The following is a 13,943-nucleotide window of genomic DNA, read 5'->3' on the forward strand; positions in this document are numbered from 1 at the left end:
TTTTAAACGTCTAACTGTACAAGTTAGAAGCTCCTAGTACATATCTTGTATTTAATAGCATGTAAAAATGGAAACTCTGGAGTTCCCGTTGTGGCTCAGTGGTAATGAACCCGACTAGTATCCAAGAGGATGCAGGTTTGATCCCTGGCCTCGATCACTGGGTTAAGGATCCAGCACTGCCATGAGCTGCGGTGTAGGTTGCAGATGTGGCTCAGATCCTGTGTGGCTGTGGCTGCGGCTATGATGCAGGCCTGCATCTACAGCCCCATTTGACCCCTAGCCTGGGAACCTCCATATGCCGTGAGTGCAGCCCTAAAAAGACAAAAGAAAAAAAAAAAAAAAACAGTCCTGGGGAGTTCCCGTCGTGGCGCAGTGGTTAACGAATCCGACTAGGAACCATGAGGTTGTGGGCTCGATCCCTGCCCTTGCTCAGTGGGTTAAGGATCCGGCATTGCTGTGAGCTGTGGTGTAGGTCACAGACGCGGCTCGGATCCCGAGTTGCTGTGGCTCTGGGGTAGGCCGGTGGCTACAGCTCCAGTTAGACCCCTAGCCTGGGAATCTCCCATGTGCCGCGGGAGCGGCCCAAGAAATGGCAAAAAAAAAAAAAGTCCTGGCAAAGCACAATAAAAGGGTTGCCAGATTAAATATGGTGCCTAGTTAAATATGAACTTTAGATAAACAATGAATAATTTTTTTAGTATAAAATTACATGTACCATACTTGTACTAAATCACTTGCCTTTTATTTGAAATTAAAATTTAACTAGGTGTCCTATATTTTTATTTGCTAATTCTGGCAACCTTAACAATGGATAACAAATTCCAAAGGAAAGTGCTGGACTAGGATTTACAAAGTCATTGACTCAATCTTCTTACTCACTCTGAGAGTACAAAATGGTCAAGGAAAAGAGAATTTTGAGTATGCTTCTACCCTTCCTTCACTCTAAGAACTTAACACAAGCCTTTAGTTTGGAGGCCCAATAGGCAGGGGCCTGATTCTACACCTAAAAACAAACTAAAAAACAAACAAAAAACAAACACAAAAAACCTAAGGCAGATGACTAATTGGCTAGCTGCTCTAGTGACAGAAGCAAAGAAAAAGCTGCTGCTACATTGGGATAAGCCTTCAGCCTTAGAGTTTATCTGGACAAAGAAGGCTCAAGTGTTTCCTAGAGATTAGATGAAGGCCACACATACACATATACCCAAGAGAGCTAGCATAGGGCTGTCATGAATTCTGTGCAGAAGAGCTGCCCAAATATGCAAACATACCTCGGCAGAGAGAAGTTGGAGGTATCACAAATGCAAACAACTAGTTGGATTAGAAATGTATCTGCCACGATCAAGAAATCTGCAGATGAGGACTTCCCATCGTGGCTCTGTGGAAAGGAATCCAACTAGTGTTCATGAGGAAGCGGGTCTGATCCCTGACCTTGCTCAGTAGGTTAAAGATCCAGTGTTACCGTGACCTGTGGTGTAGGTCACAAACCTGGCTAGGATCCTGAGTTGCTGTAGCTGTGGTGTAGGCCATCAGCTGTAGCTCTGATTTGCCCCATTACCTGAGAACTTCCATATGCTGAGGGTATGGCCCTAAAGAAAAAGCAAAAAAAAAAAAAAAATCTGCAGATGAGTGATCTCCAGAGATGATGACTGCCAGCTCACCAAGTACCCTGTGAAAGAGTTAGCTCTAAAAATCTGTCGCATTCAGGAGTCAATGATGTTAGAAGATGCAAGAGTAGTAGTCACTGAGAACTTGCTCTTTCTCTTCCCTCTCCCTTTCCAGAGCTCTACCCATAAGAGGTCCAATACTAACAAGCTGGAAAAGTAGGAACAAAAGAACTAAGCCAGGGAGTTCCAGTGGAAAACAAATCCGACTAGTATCCATGACTAGTATCCATGACAATGAGGGTTTGATCCCTGGCCTCCCTCAGTGAGTTGGGGATCCAGTGTTTCAGTGAGCTGTGGTGTAGGTCGCAGACAGGTTGCTGTGGCTGAGGCATAGGCCAGCAGCAGTAGCTCCAATCTGACCCCTAGCCTGGGAACTATATGGCATGGGTGTGGCCCTAAAAAGACAACAAATAAAAAATAAAAAAAAAATTAAGCCATAAAAGAAGCTGTTCATGTCCTGCTTCCTGTGTCCCTGACTGTAAGTTACAATAATCTAAGCTGAAAGAGAGGAGAACTTGAAAACAAAATTAAGGCTTTATTTTACATGGTTCTGGACATTTTAATTACTGACTAGATAAATTTATATTACTAAACTTATATTAATAAAAAGCTTAAATTACTAAACTTACTAAAGTTACCGTAAATGTTATGGAACAATTTAGGTTTTGTCTAAAGGCAGGGTAGGGAGTTCCCGTCGTGGCGCAGTGGTTAACGAATCCGACTAGGAACCATGAGGTTGCGGGTTCGAGCCCTGCCCTTGCTCAGCGGGTTAACGATCCGGCGTTGCCGTAAGCTGTGGTGTAGGTTGCAGACACGGCTCGGATCCCGCATTGCTGTGGCTCTGGCGTAGGCCGGGGGGCTACAGCTCCGATTGGACCCCTAGCCTGGGAACCTCCATATGCCACAGGTGCGGCCCAAAGAAATAGCAAAAAGACAAAAAAATAAAAATAAAGGCAGGGTAAGAATTAGCCCTACTGCATAACTGTAAATGGATGTACAGTCACTTTGGAAAATAGCTTAGCCATTTCTTATAAAGTAAACATACACTTATCATACAAACCAGCAATCCTATTCCTGGGTACTTTTCTAAGAGTAATGAAAATTTACCTTTACTCTCCAAACCTGTATATGAATTTTAATGGCAGTTTTATTTATAATTGCCAAAAACTGGAAACACCTCAAATGTCTGTCCTTGACCTGGTGAATGAGTAAAACAAATATAGTACAGCCATACGATAGAATAATACTAGTCAGTAAGTAATAAGAAATGAATTACTGATACACACAACGCGACATGGATGAATCTCACATGAATTATGCCAAGTGGAAAAAGCCATATTCAGAAGTTACATACTAGGAGTTCCCATTGTGGCTTAGCAGATTCTGAACCCAGCTACTATCCATGAGGATGCAGGTTCAATGCCTGGCCTCACTCTTCAATCCTGGGTTAAGGATCCAGTGTTGCCATGAGCTGTGGTGTAGGTTGCAGACATGACTCTGATCTGGTGTTGCTGTGATTGTGGCGTAGGCCATCAGCTGTAGCTCTATTTGACCCCTAGCCTGGGAACTTCCATATGCTTCAGGTGCAGCCCTAAAAAGCAAAAAAAGTTACATACTACATACTTTCATTTATATGACATTATGGAAAAGGGAAAACTATAGGGACTGCAAATAGATTAGTGGGATGTATTCGTCAGGACTCAGAACTGTATCCTAAAGAGGTTGAATGTATATACATTACACTAAAAAAAAAAAAAAAAAAAAACTTAAAGTGCCTTGATTCTGAATCCTTCCAAGCAGTAAACTGGAAGTAAGAGCCTCCCTAAGTTTGTAGGATTTAGCATGAGTAAGAAGTGAGTTGTTAGGTCAGTAGACTATCTAATCATTGAAGCTATCTATGAAATGGAGGAAAAGGGAAGTATTATTCAAAGAAAAATTTATACATCTTGTCTCAGGCACTATAGTCATTAATTTAGCAATATTATCCCTCCAAATAACCTGTTAATTAATTTAATCACTGAAAAATGTAAGGGAAAATAGTAGACAAAAAGTTGCTTTCTGATTATAACCTATAACTTAGGAGTCATGCTTGTTCAACTTAATGGTAACATTTGCTTTGGTTACCTTTTTTTTTTGGCTTTTTAGGACTGCACTCAGGGCATATGGAGGTTCCCAGGCTAGGGGTCTAATCGAAACTACAGCTGCGGGCCACAGCCACAGCCACAGCAACACAGGATCCTTAACCCACTAAGCGAGGCCAGAGATTGAATCCACAACCTCATGGTTCCTAGTCAGATTCGTTTCTGCTGCGCCATGATGGGAACTTCCTGGTTTGGTTACTTTTTATCATGAACACTAGTGCTCATAGTATAGGACTTTATATAGTATGCATTATATATTTTTTTGTCTTTTTGCCATTTTTCTTGGGCCGCTCCCGCGGCATATGGAGGTTCCCAGGCTAGGGTTCGAATCAGAGCTGTAGCCCCCGGCCTACCCCAGAGCCACAGCAATGTGGGATCCGAGCCACATCTATGACCTATACCACAGCTCACGGCAATGCCAGATCCTTAACCCACTGAGCAAGGCCAGGGATCAAACCCAAAACCTCATGGTTCCTAGTCGGATTCGTTAACCACTGAGCCACCACGGGAACTCCTATATAATAATATTTTTGCTATTTTACTTTATTTTAGAATTTTAAGTGTCCTATTTCATGGGATCTGCCACCTAAACAAATGTGTGTGTTAACACTCTTTCTTCTTATCCCAGGGCTTGGGTTTCATCAGACTAAATGAAACTGCTCCCATGAACTCTTTCAAGTCACAAAAGTTCAATTTTATAAATTCTTAGTTTAAAAAAATAATAAATTCTAGGTTTAAAACATTAAGTAATTCTCTACCCTGAAAGAAGTAATGCAGACTCCAGAACTCTATTTCCACTGGAATGATTTCCAACAGTTTCAGTAACAATTTGATTTAACAGAATTCGGAAACATGGAACCACGTGACCATTTTATCTGTTCTCTGAGTCTATTTAGTATATCCTGGGATGAAAGCACCAAATTTACTTCAAAATAGGCCTAGATGTGACAACTACATTTAAGGTCATGTTACTGAATCATGAAATAGACAAAAGCATTCTACTTTGTATGGGAGTTCCCACTGTGGCGCAGCCAAAACGAATCCTACTGGGATCCATGGGGATGCAAGTTCCATCCCTGGCCTCACTCAGTGGGTTAAGGATCCAGTGTTGCCATAAGCTGTGGTGCAGGTCACAGATGCAGCTCGGAATCTAGCATTGCTGTGGCTGTGGTATAGGCCGGCAGCTATAGCTCTGATTCGACCCCTGGCCTGGACCTTCTCTATGCCTCAGGTGCAGCTCTAAAATACAGCAAAAAAGAAAAAAAAAAGCATTCTACTATGGTTTTTCTGGTACTCCAGTGATAAATCCCTAAGTGTGGAATTCAAAGTAAAGTAGACCTGTCTGGTGTTAGATTATGTTTCATGGTGTCATAACTGGTTTTTGTTTACTTGTTTATATTATTCCAGTAGTGACATCTGCAGGCCTTTGGGAAAAAACACTAAAAGACTAATGCTGAATTTACCTCAAGTTGTTTTTTTTTTTTTTTTGCTTTTTAGGGCTGCACCCTAAAAAGCAAATGGAGGTTCCCAAGCCAGGGCTGCCAGCCTATGCCACAGCCACAGCAATGCCAGATCCAAGCTGTGTCTGCAACCCATACTGCAGCTCATGGCAACACCAGATCCTTGACCTAGTGAGTGAGGCCAGGGATCAAACCTGAGTCCTCATGGATCCTAGTCGGGTTCGTTAACTGCTGAGCCATGGAGGGAACTCCTTACCTGTACTGTTTTATGACTGGTGTGAGTCTGACCTCACACCAAGAACCTACTTTTGGTACCTCCCTGATGCCATAAGAGAAAGTCAAGTTAGGGAAACGAAAGGTATGTACCAAAGGCCGGGGTACTAGAGTGCTCCCAGGCCTTAACTTACTTTGATTGGATGCATGTAAGAGATCTTCTGAAGACAGAATGAACATCTAACTGGAGCAGCATAGGAATATCTGGGTACCCACCCAGCTGGGCCCAGAGTGAATACATTGATGGCTTCTCTGTGATTGGGTAGCTTGAAGTGGATAGATCTGCATTCCAGATGGCTTCCATTTGGTCTTCTTGTCTAGAGAAGCAGAGAGCATTGTTTGGAAGGGTCAAACTCTCCTGAGCTCCTTAACCATTCAAAATATACCCTTCCTATTAAGCCCTCCCTGGCACTGAGGAACATCAGCTCTGCCCACTTTGACTAAGAGATGGATTAAAACAGCAGAATTTGCAGAAATAGCTTTCCTTTTATCCTGAAAGTTGCATTTCCATGACTTCACCTACTAATCCATTTTAAAGCTGCTTTATTAGCTTCAGGAAGTATACATTCCATATCCAGGCTATTTTTTCCTTAGCCACAATCTTTTCTCCTTCTTTCCCAAAGTTCCTACCTTCTTTAATAAATAAATAAATAATGCTTCTAAGTGTCTTCATTCTGTATTAAAATAATTTGTTTCTTAGTAAGGAAGTATCAACTTTATTTTTAAAAAGGAACTCAAAACTGGATGTTAAATATTTAAGTATAAATAAGCCTCTTGCTAAATTAGCTAAGAAACAGAGTTCCTGTTATGGCTCAGTGGTAATGAGCCTGACTAGTAACCATGAGGACAAGGATTTGATCCCTGGCCTTGCTCAGTGTGTTAAGGATCCGGTGTTGCTGTGAGTTTCGGTGTAGGTTGCAGATGTGTCTTGGATCTGGCATTGAGGTGGCTGTGGTGTAGGCTTGCAGCTACAGCTTCAATTTGATCCCTAGTCTGGGACCTTCTATATGCCGTTAATTAAATTAATTAATTAATTAATTAACTAGGAAAATTAATACCTCCTTAGACTCTCTACTGCACCATATCAAAATGATGGAGAAAGGGAAGCTCTTAGGCAGGAAAAAAAAAAAAAGCATTAGGTCCCATATATTATCCAAAGAGAAGTTTAATGTCTTTCCTACCGCATACCCAAATTTATTGAATATGCAATACTTTCTGTCCTCTTCTCTTAGTAGTTTTAGGAATGGCTGTTGAACCAGTTTGGTAGAGACATGTACTTGCTTCTTGTCCGTGATCAAAGGGATAGGTTGATTGAGATTCAGTTTATATATCTCTTGGAGCTAAAAATAAATCAGAAAAAGGAATCCATGAAAAGAAAGAGCCAGTCTTTAGGAAGTTCTTCTGAGCTAAACTATGACACTTCCTTTTCCATGGGTTTATGAATCTAAAGACCTACGCCCCCCCAAAACAAACAAGCAAACAAACAAAACAAAAAGGAGTTCCCATCGTGGCTCAGTGATTAACAAACCCGACTGGTGTCAGAGTTCCTGTCCTGGCGCAGTGGTTAGCGAACTCGACTAGCATCCATAAGGATGTGGGTTCAATCCCTGGCCTTGCTCAGTGGGTTAAGGATCTGGCATCGCTGTGAGCTGTGGTGTAGATCGCAGACATGGCTTGGATCCCGTGTTGCTGTGGCTGTGACGTAGGCCAGCGGCTACAGTTCTGATTCAACCTCTAGCCTGGGAACCTCCATATGCCTCGGGCGAGGCCCTAATAAAAAGACAAAAAGTCCAAATATATATATAGTGTAAAAGAGACATTAAAAAAAAAAAAACCCGACTGGTGTCCATGGTGTCCATGAGGATGTGGGTTCTATCCCTGGCCTCACTCAGTGGGTTGGGGATGCAGCATTGCCATAAGCTGTGGTGTAGGTCACAGACACGGCTCAGATCTTGCATTGCTATGGCTGTGGCGTAGGCTGGCAGCTACAGCTCCGATTTGACCCGTAGCCTGGGAACCTCCCTATTCCTCTGGTGCTGCCCTAAAGAGACATAAGACAACAACAACAAAAAACAACCCAAAAAACCTATGCCCTTTCTCCCTTCCTCCAACCACTACTCAAATTCTACCCACTTCCAACACATAATTTCAGAGTTGGCAGTTATGATATATAAAAACCATGGTCCTAGAGTTCCTGTCATAGCTCAGTGGAAACAAATCTAACTAGCATCCATGAGGACGCAGGTTTGATCCCTGCCCTCGCTCAGTGGGTTAAGGATCCGGGACTGCTGTGAGCTCTGGTGTAGGTCACAGACAAAGCTTGGATCCCAAGTTGCCGTGGCTATGGTGTAGGCCAGCAGCTACAGCTCCGATTCAACCCCTAGCCTAGGAACCTTCATATGCCATGGGTGCGGCCCTAAAAAGACAACAAAACTAAACAAAGAAACAAAAACCTTGGTCCTGCATTAAGTTCTAGTTTCAGTCCTCTCCTTTGGACTGAATGAGTGACTTTGGATTAGTTGCTAATTTTATCTGCACCTCTTTCTTCTCTATTTCTAAAATAAGAATAATAACATAGGGTTGTTATGAGAGTTGTATAAGATACTATATTTGGGAGAACTTCATAAATTGTGAAGCACTGTGCAAATGTAACGACGGCTAACGTTGACTGTCAGATTCTTTCTGTATGTTAACTCATTTCGTAATTACAACAAACTTATGAGGTAGGTGCTGTTATTGCTGTTGTCTCAGTGTTGGGAATTTGAGGCCCAGAAAAGTTAGGTGGCTTACCTAAGGTCTCTTAGCTAGTTTATGGTGAAGCTGATTTGAACTCAGACCTCTAGTAGCAGAACCATCCTCTTGACTGCTATCTCTGATGCAGTGTAATGTCTATTTCTACACTCTTCTTCCTTTTGCTTTTTCTTCTCCCTTAGTGATGCCTTGATAGCCACCTCATCATCTAAGTTCTAGCTTCCCTGATCCCAGACTCCTTTTAATCCTCTGAAATGCCCTGGACATTGTGATTCCTGTTAGCTCATGATACTACCAGTTCATCTAGCTTTACTCCATCTAGATTGGTCATAGTTTCCAAACCCAGAACCTATCTAATTTGGGGAGTCAGAGAGCTTTATTGTCTTTTTTTTTTTGTCTTTTCTAGGGCCGCTCCTGCGGCATAAGGAGGTTCCCAGGCTAGGGGTCTAATCAGAACTGTAGCTGCTGGCCTACACCACAGCCACAGCAATGCCAGATCTGAGCCACGTCTGCAACCTGCACCACAGCTCACTACAACGCCAGATCCTTAACCCACTGAGCAAGGCCAGGGATTGAACCGCAACCTCACGGTTCCTAGTCAGATTCATTAACCACTGAGCCACAACAGGAACTCCATTTTTTTTTCTTTTCTTTTTTTTTTTTTCCCCAGAGAGCTTTAATATTTAAAAGGTAACGTCTGGAAAATTCACAACATATCTGATTTGGATCAGGCTCTAATGAGAAGTCTTTCTGCACCTTCTAAAGTAGTGAATAAGCTAATCATATATATTAGTTTAGTGAAAGTAAAGGATATATAAATAGAAAAATATTCCTAGAACTCCAAGAATGTACCAGAACTCCATGCTGGAGAAAGAAACAGGGGCATGTGATCCCAGAGCAAATAACTCTAATCTCCACTCTGTAACTTTTGGAAGATCACTATCACTTCCAAAAACATACTGACATTTATTTCAGAGAGGGGCATAATGAGTAGATATTAGAGTTTAACAAGATCATCTGTACCTGCTGTTGTGTATGCAAGTAAAGCCTTATCTCCTTTCTTGTAAATGCATGATATTAAAACTTGCCTTTCTATAGTTTAGAGGAAAGAAGTAACTACCAAGAATCAGCTGGAGAGCCGTGACTTTAACTGTCATATCTAGGAGTTCCCACTGTGGCTCAGTGGGTTAAGAGTCCGACTTCAGCGGCCCAGGTAGCTGCAGAGGGCAAAGGTTCAATCCCCAGTGAGGTACAGCGTATTAAAGGACCTAGTGTTGCCATCGCTGCAGCATAGCGGCTCAGATTCAATCCCTGGCCTGGGAACTTCCAAATGTCATGGGTGTGGACATTAAAAAAAAAGAGAGAAAGAGAGAGATTTCATATCTAGAGGCTGGTAGATATGGGTTGACTAGGAAGGAGTTGAGCATTTCTCAAAGTCTCTCCTGTTCTAATCTTTTCTCCTCTAGAGAGTTCAGCCTGTATGCCTTTTGTTAGTTTAGGAGTTTCACTGAAGTCACAGTGTAGTGGGTTGAATGGTGAACTCCTCAAAAGCTGTGTTCACCTAGAACCTGTGCATGAAGACTTATTTGGAAAAAGGGTCTTTACAGATGTAATTATGTTAAGGATCTGAAGATGAGATCATCCTGGTTTAACAAGGTGAGTTCTAAATCTAATGACATGTGCCTTTTTAAGAGGAAAGAAGACTTAAAACACACTGGGAAGAGGGCCATGGGAAGGACAGGGGCAGAGATTGGAGTTACGCTGCTACAAGTCAAGGAATGTCAAGGATTGGCCATAGCCACCAAAATCTAGGAGAGAGGGGCCTGAAACAAATTTCTCCCTCAGGGCCTTCAGAAGGAACAACCCCACCAACACCTTGATTTCTGAAACTGGCCTCCAGAAATGTAAGAGAGTACATCTCTGTTGTTGTAAGCCATCAAGTTTGTAATTTGTTAACAGCAGCATTAGGAAACGAATATACATGGTATCTCCAGGTAAATGTTATTTTCTTTTTCTTTTCTTTTCTTTTTTTTTTCTTTAAAGTGGCATATGGAAGCTCCCAGGCTAGAGGTTGTATTGGCTCTGTAGCTGCTGGCCTACACCACAGCCACAGCAACGCAGGATCTGAGCCTCGTCTGCGACCTACACCACAGCTCACGGCAACACCAGATCCTTAACCACTGAGCAAGGCCAGGGATCGAACCCACATCCTCACGGATCCTAGTCAGGTTCTTTACCGATAAGCCGCAACGGGAACTCCCGGTAAATGTTATTTTCAAAGCTTATGGCTTTCACAACACACTGGGGAGAGGAAATAGAAAACAGATTACCTGGCTAAATAAGTACATTGTTTTCCTCAGACACTGATTCCGTTTCTGCTGTAGAGATTTCTGCTTCTCCAACCAGATCCGCATCACTTTTTTCTGGTAGTCATCAATTTTGTTCAGCATTATGTAGAGGTTCTGAGTCTCATAGCCTCTCCCAGTATTCTGGATGGCTTGTAATCGTTTGACTATGTTGTTTCTTGGAAAAATTAATAAGGATTAGATTGATATAATTTCTGATCCTAACTCAGCAAACCTGGCCTCAGTAACTTACCATTTTCATTTCATCCTTACTAAGCAGAGAGAGATGGGATAAAGATGGGAGGCATGCTGAATGAGACCTCAAACTAGTTCCCTGTATGACTAAACTTTCAAAACTCTATATGACTGTCAAATTTTAAACTCTTCACAGAATTTTTTTAGTGTTACAGTAGCATTGGTTGTTAATTTTTAATTTATTAATATTTTAGTACTTATATAAACTATATAAAAGGGACATTTCCCTGGCTTATCAGTAAAGAACTTGACTAGTATCCATGAGGATGCGGATTTGATCCCTCGCCTCGCTTGGTGGGTTGGGGATCCGGCGTGGCTGTGAGCTGTGGTGCAGTTCGCAGACACAGCTTAGATCCCATGTTGCTGTGTTTGTGTCGTAGACTGGCAGTTCTAGCTCCTATTCGACCCCTAGCCTGGGAACTTCCATATGCTGCAGGTGTGGCCTTAAAAAGCAAAATGACTCGGCCAGAGGGATCGGGAGCTTGGGCTTATCAGACACAACTTAGAATAGATTTACAAGGAGATCCTGCTGAATAGCATTGAGAACTTTGTCTAGATACTCATGTTGCAACAGAAGAAAGGGTGGGGGAAAAAATGTAATTGTAATGTATACATGTAAGGATAACCTGACCCCCTTGCTGTACAGTGGGAAAATTTAAAAAATTATAAAAAAAAAAAAAGACAGAGCAGAAAAAAAAAAGCAAAATGAAATGAAATGAAATGAAATGAAATAGTAGTTAACATAATTAATGAAAAAGACTGTCCTTGCCTTCAAAGCACTTACAAGCAAGATTAGGAGACTAATAAATTAACTGTGGCAGAGAGAATGAAATAAATACTAAACAGCAGTTTAGCTGTTTGACCAAAAAGGAAAGCATAATTAATTCTAACAAGAGAATTAAAGAAGGCTTCACAGGAAGATGTTGAGTAGGATCTTGAGAAATCATAAAAAGGTAGTACTCTCTTTACAGTAATGTGTACCATATCATTTGGGCCTCCTAAACAGATTTTTTTTTTTTTTTTGCCATTCCCATTCTACAGAGATGAAGAGAAATCTGAGCAAAATAATTGCCTAAAGTCATATAATTAATAAATAACAGATTTGGGAAGCAAACCCAGATCTCTCTTTCCACAATACCCATATTTCTCCAAGTGTGGACCCTGATCACCTGGACCGAGTCATTTTGTGGGGGATGGTGCCTGTTGAAAATGCAGATTCCATGGTGCCTCCCCAGACTTTTTGAATAAAAAAGCTTGGTGGTAGGCTTCAGGATCTGGTTTTGGGTTTTCTGTTTGTTTGTTTTGTTGTTGTTGTTGTTGGCCACGCCTGCAGCATCTGTCAGTTCCCAGACCAGGGACCTATGCTTGCCACAGCAGCAACCCAGGCCACTGCAGTGACAATGCCCAGTCCTTAACCCACTGTGCCACAAGGAAACTCCCAGGATCTGAGTTGGGTTTTTTTTTTTCTTTTTGGTTTTGGTTTTTGTTTTTGCTTTTTAATACCTGCATCTGCAACATATGGATGTTCCTGGGTCAGGGATTGAATCTGAGCTGCAGCTGCAACCTGAGCCACTCCAGTGGATTCTTAACCAATTGCACCATAGTGGGAACTCCCTGTGGGTTTTTGTTTTGTTTTTTAATCTCAGGTAAATCTTACAGCCACTAAAGTTTGAGAAGAGGATGTAGAATTCTAGGTTGAGGGAGTACTAAAAACAAAGGCAAGAAAATGAAAGTTGTGTTTTAGGAGCGATGAGTAGTTTGGGATTTTTAGACCACAGATATGTGAAAGGATGTAGTGGGGGGTGATTATGGATTATGAATTAGCTGGATTATGAAAGGCTTTAAAAAGCCATGTTAAGGAGTTTGGATTTTTTGAGGGGTAGGCAATGAGAACCCACTGAAGGTATTTTTCTGAATATATGTATTTTACATACATGGGGGGAGGGAATAACTCTTAGGTCTCTTTTGTGGGTTATATTTAATAGCTTAGAACCTACTGTATATATGGATCATTTAATACTTAAATATTTAAGCTTCCTGAATTAATTTAAGTAATTATAATCAATTTAATTTTCCAAGAACCTTAGGGTTTTTTTTCATATCCCACAGGTGGTTTTTATTTTTATTTTTCCACTCCTACAACCATCTTTATTACATGTGTTTTATTTTTTGTTTTTTGGTTTTGTCTTTTTGCCTTTTTCTTGAGCCGCTCCCGCGGCACATGGAGGTTTCCAGGCCAGAGGTCCAATCAGAGCTGAAGCCACCGGCCTACGCCAGGGCCACAGCAACTCGGGATCCAAGCAGAGTCTGCAACCTACACCACAGCTCACGGCAACGCTGGATCTTTAACCCACTGACCAAGGCCAGGGATCGAACCGCAACCTCATGGTTCCTAGTCGGATTCGTTAACCACTGCGCCACGACAGAAACTCGCGTCTCTTCATGAACTGCAGCATGCCTATTACACTCATTCCTACAAATAACAAAGTTTTCAGTGAAGCAAGTGGGTAGCATCCTGATAACCCTCTTTGATGTATATTTGAGATAGAAGTGACTGTGTGCGTCTATATATATAAACCTAATAGAGGAGTTCGTGTCGTGGAGCAGTGGAAACGAATCCGACTAGGAACGATGAGGTTGTGGGTTCGATCCCTGGCCTCACTCAGTGGGTTAAGGATCCGGCATTGCCGTAAGCTGTGGTGTAGGTCCCAGAGGTGGCTCGGTATTGGCGTTGCTGTGGCTGTGTCGTAGGGGGGCAGCTACAGCTCTGATTAGACCCCTAGCCTGGGAACCTCCATATGCTGCTGGTGTGGCTCTAAAAGGACAAAAGACAAAAATAATAATAATAATAATAATAATAAACATAATAGAGATATAAATGACTCTAAGGTATGCAGTATGTTGATTTGATGTATTTATATACTGCAGTATGATTAGCACCATAGTGTTAGGTAACCCCTCTATCATGTCATATAATTATGATTTTTTTTTCTTGTGGCAAGAAAAATTAAGACCTAGTCTCTTAACAACTTTGAAATTTATAATACAGTA

At 41.8% G+C, this 13,943-nt stretch overlaps 1 protein-coding gene across 1 annotated transcript in view; it reads right to left on the reverse strand.

Annotated features, from left to right (window-relative positions):
* Positions 1 to 5,671: 5,671 nt before the first annotated feature.
* The window catches only part of FAM186A (family with sequence similarity 186 member A), a 45,397-nt gene continuing 37,125 nt past the window's right edge, over positions 5,672 to 13,943 (reverse strand). The window contains exons 5-7 of the mRNA XM_047785709.1: positions 10,623 to 10,815; positions 6,730 to 6,881; positions 5,672 to 5,858 (exon numbers count right to left, since the gene is read on the reverse strand). Coding sequence (XP_047641665.1) covers positions 5,672 to 5,858; positions 6,730 to 6,881; positions 10,623 to 10,815 — 532 coding nt within the window. The remainder of the gene's footprint in view (positions 5,859 to 6,729; positions 6,882 to 10,622; positions 10,816 to 13,943) is intronic.

The sequence above is a fragment of the Phacochoerus africanus genome, chromosome 7 (assembly GCF_016906955.1).
Source record: "Phacochoerus africanus isolate WHEZ1 chromosome 7, ROS_Pafr_v1, whole genome shotgun sequence".
Classification (NCBI taxonomy): Eukaryota; Metazoa; Chordata; class Mammalia; order Artiodactyla; family Suidae; genus Phacochoerus; species Phacochoerus africanus.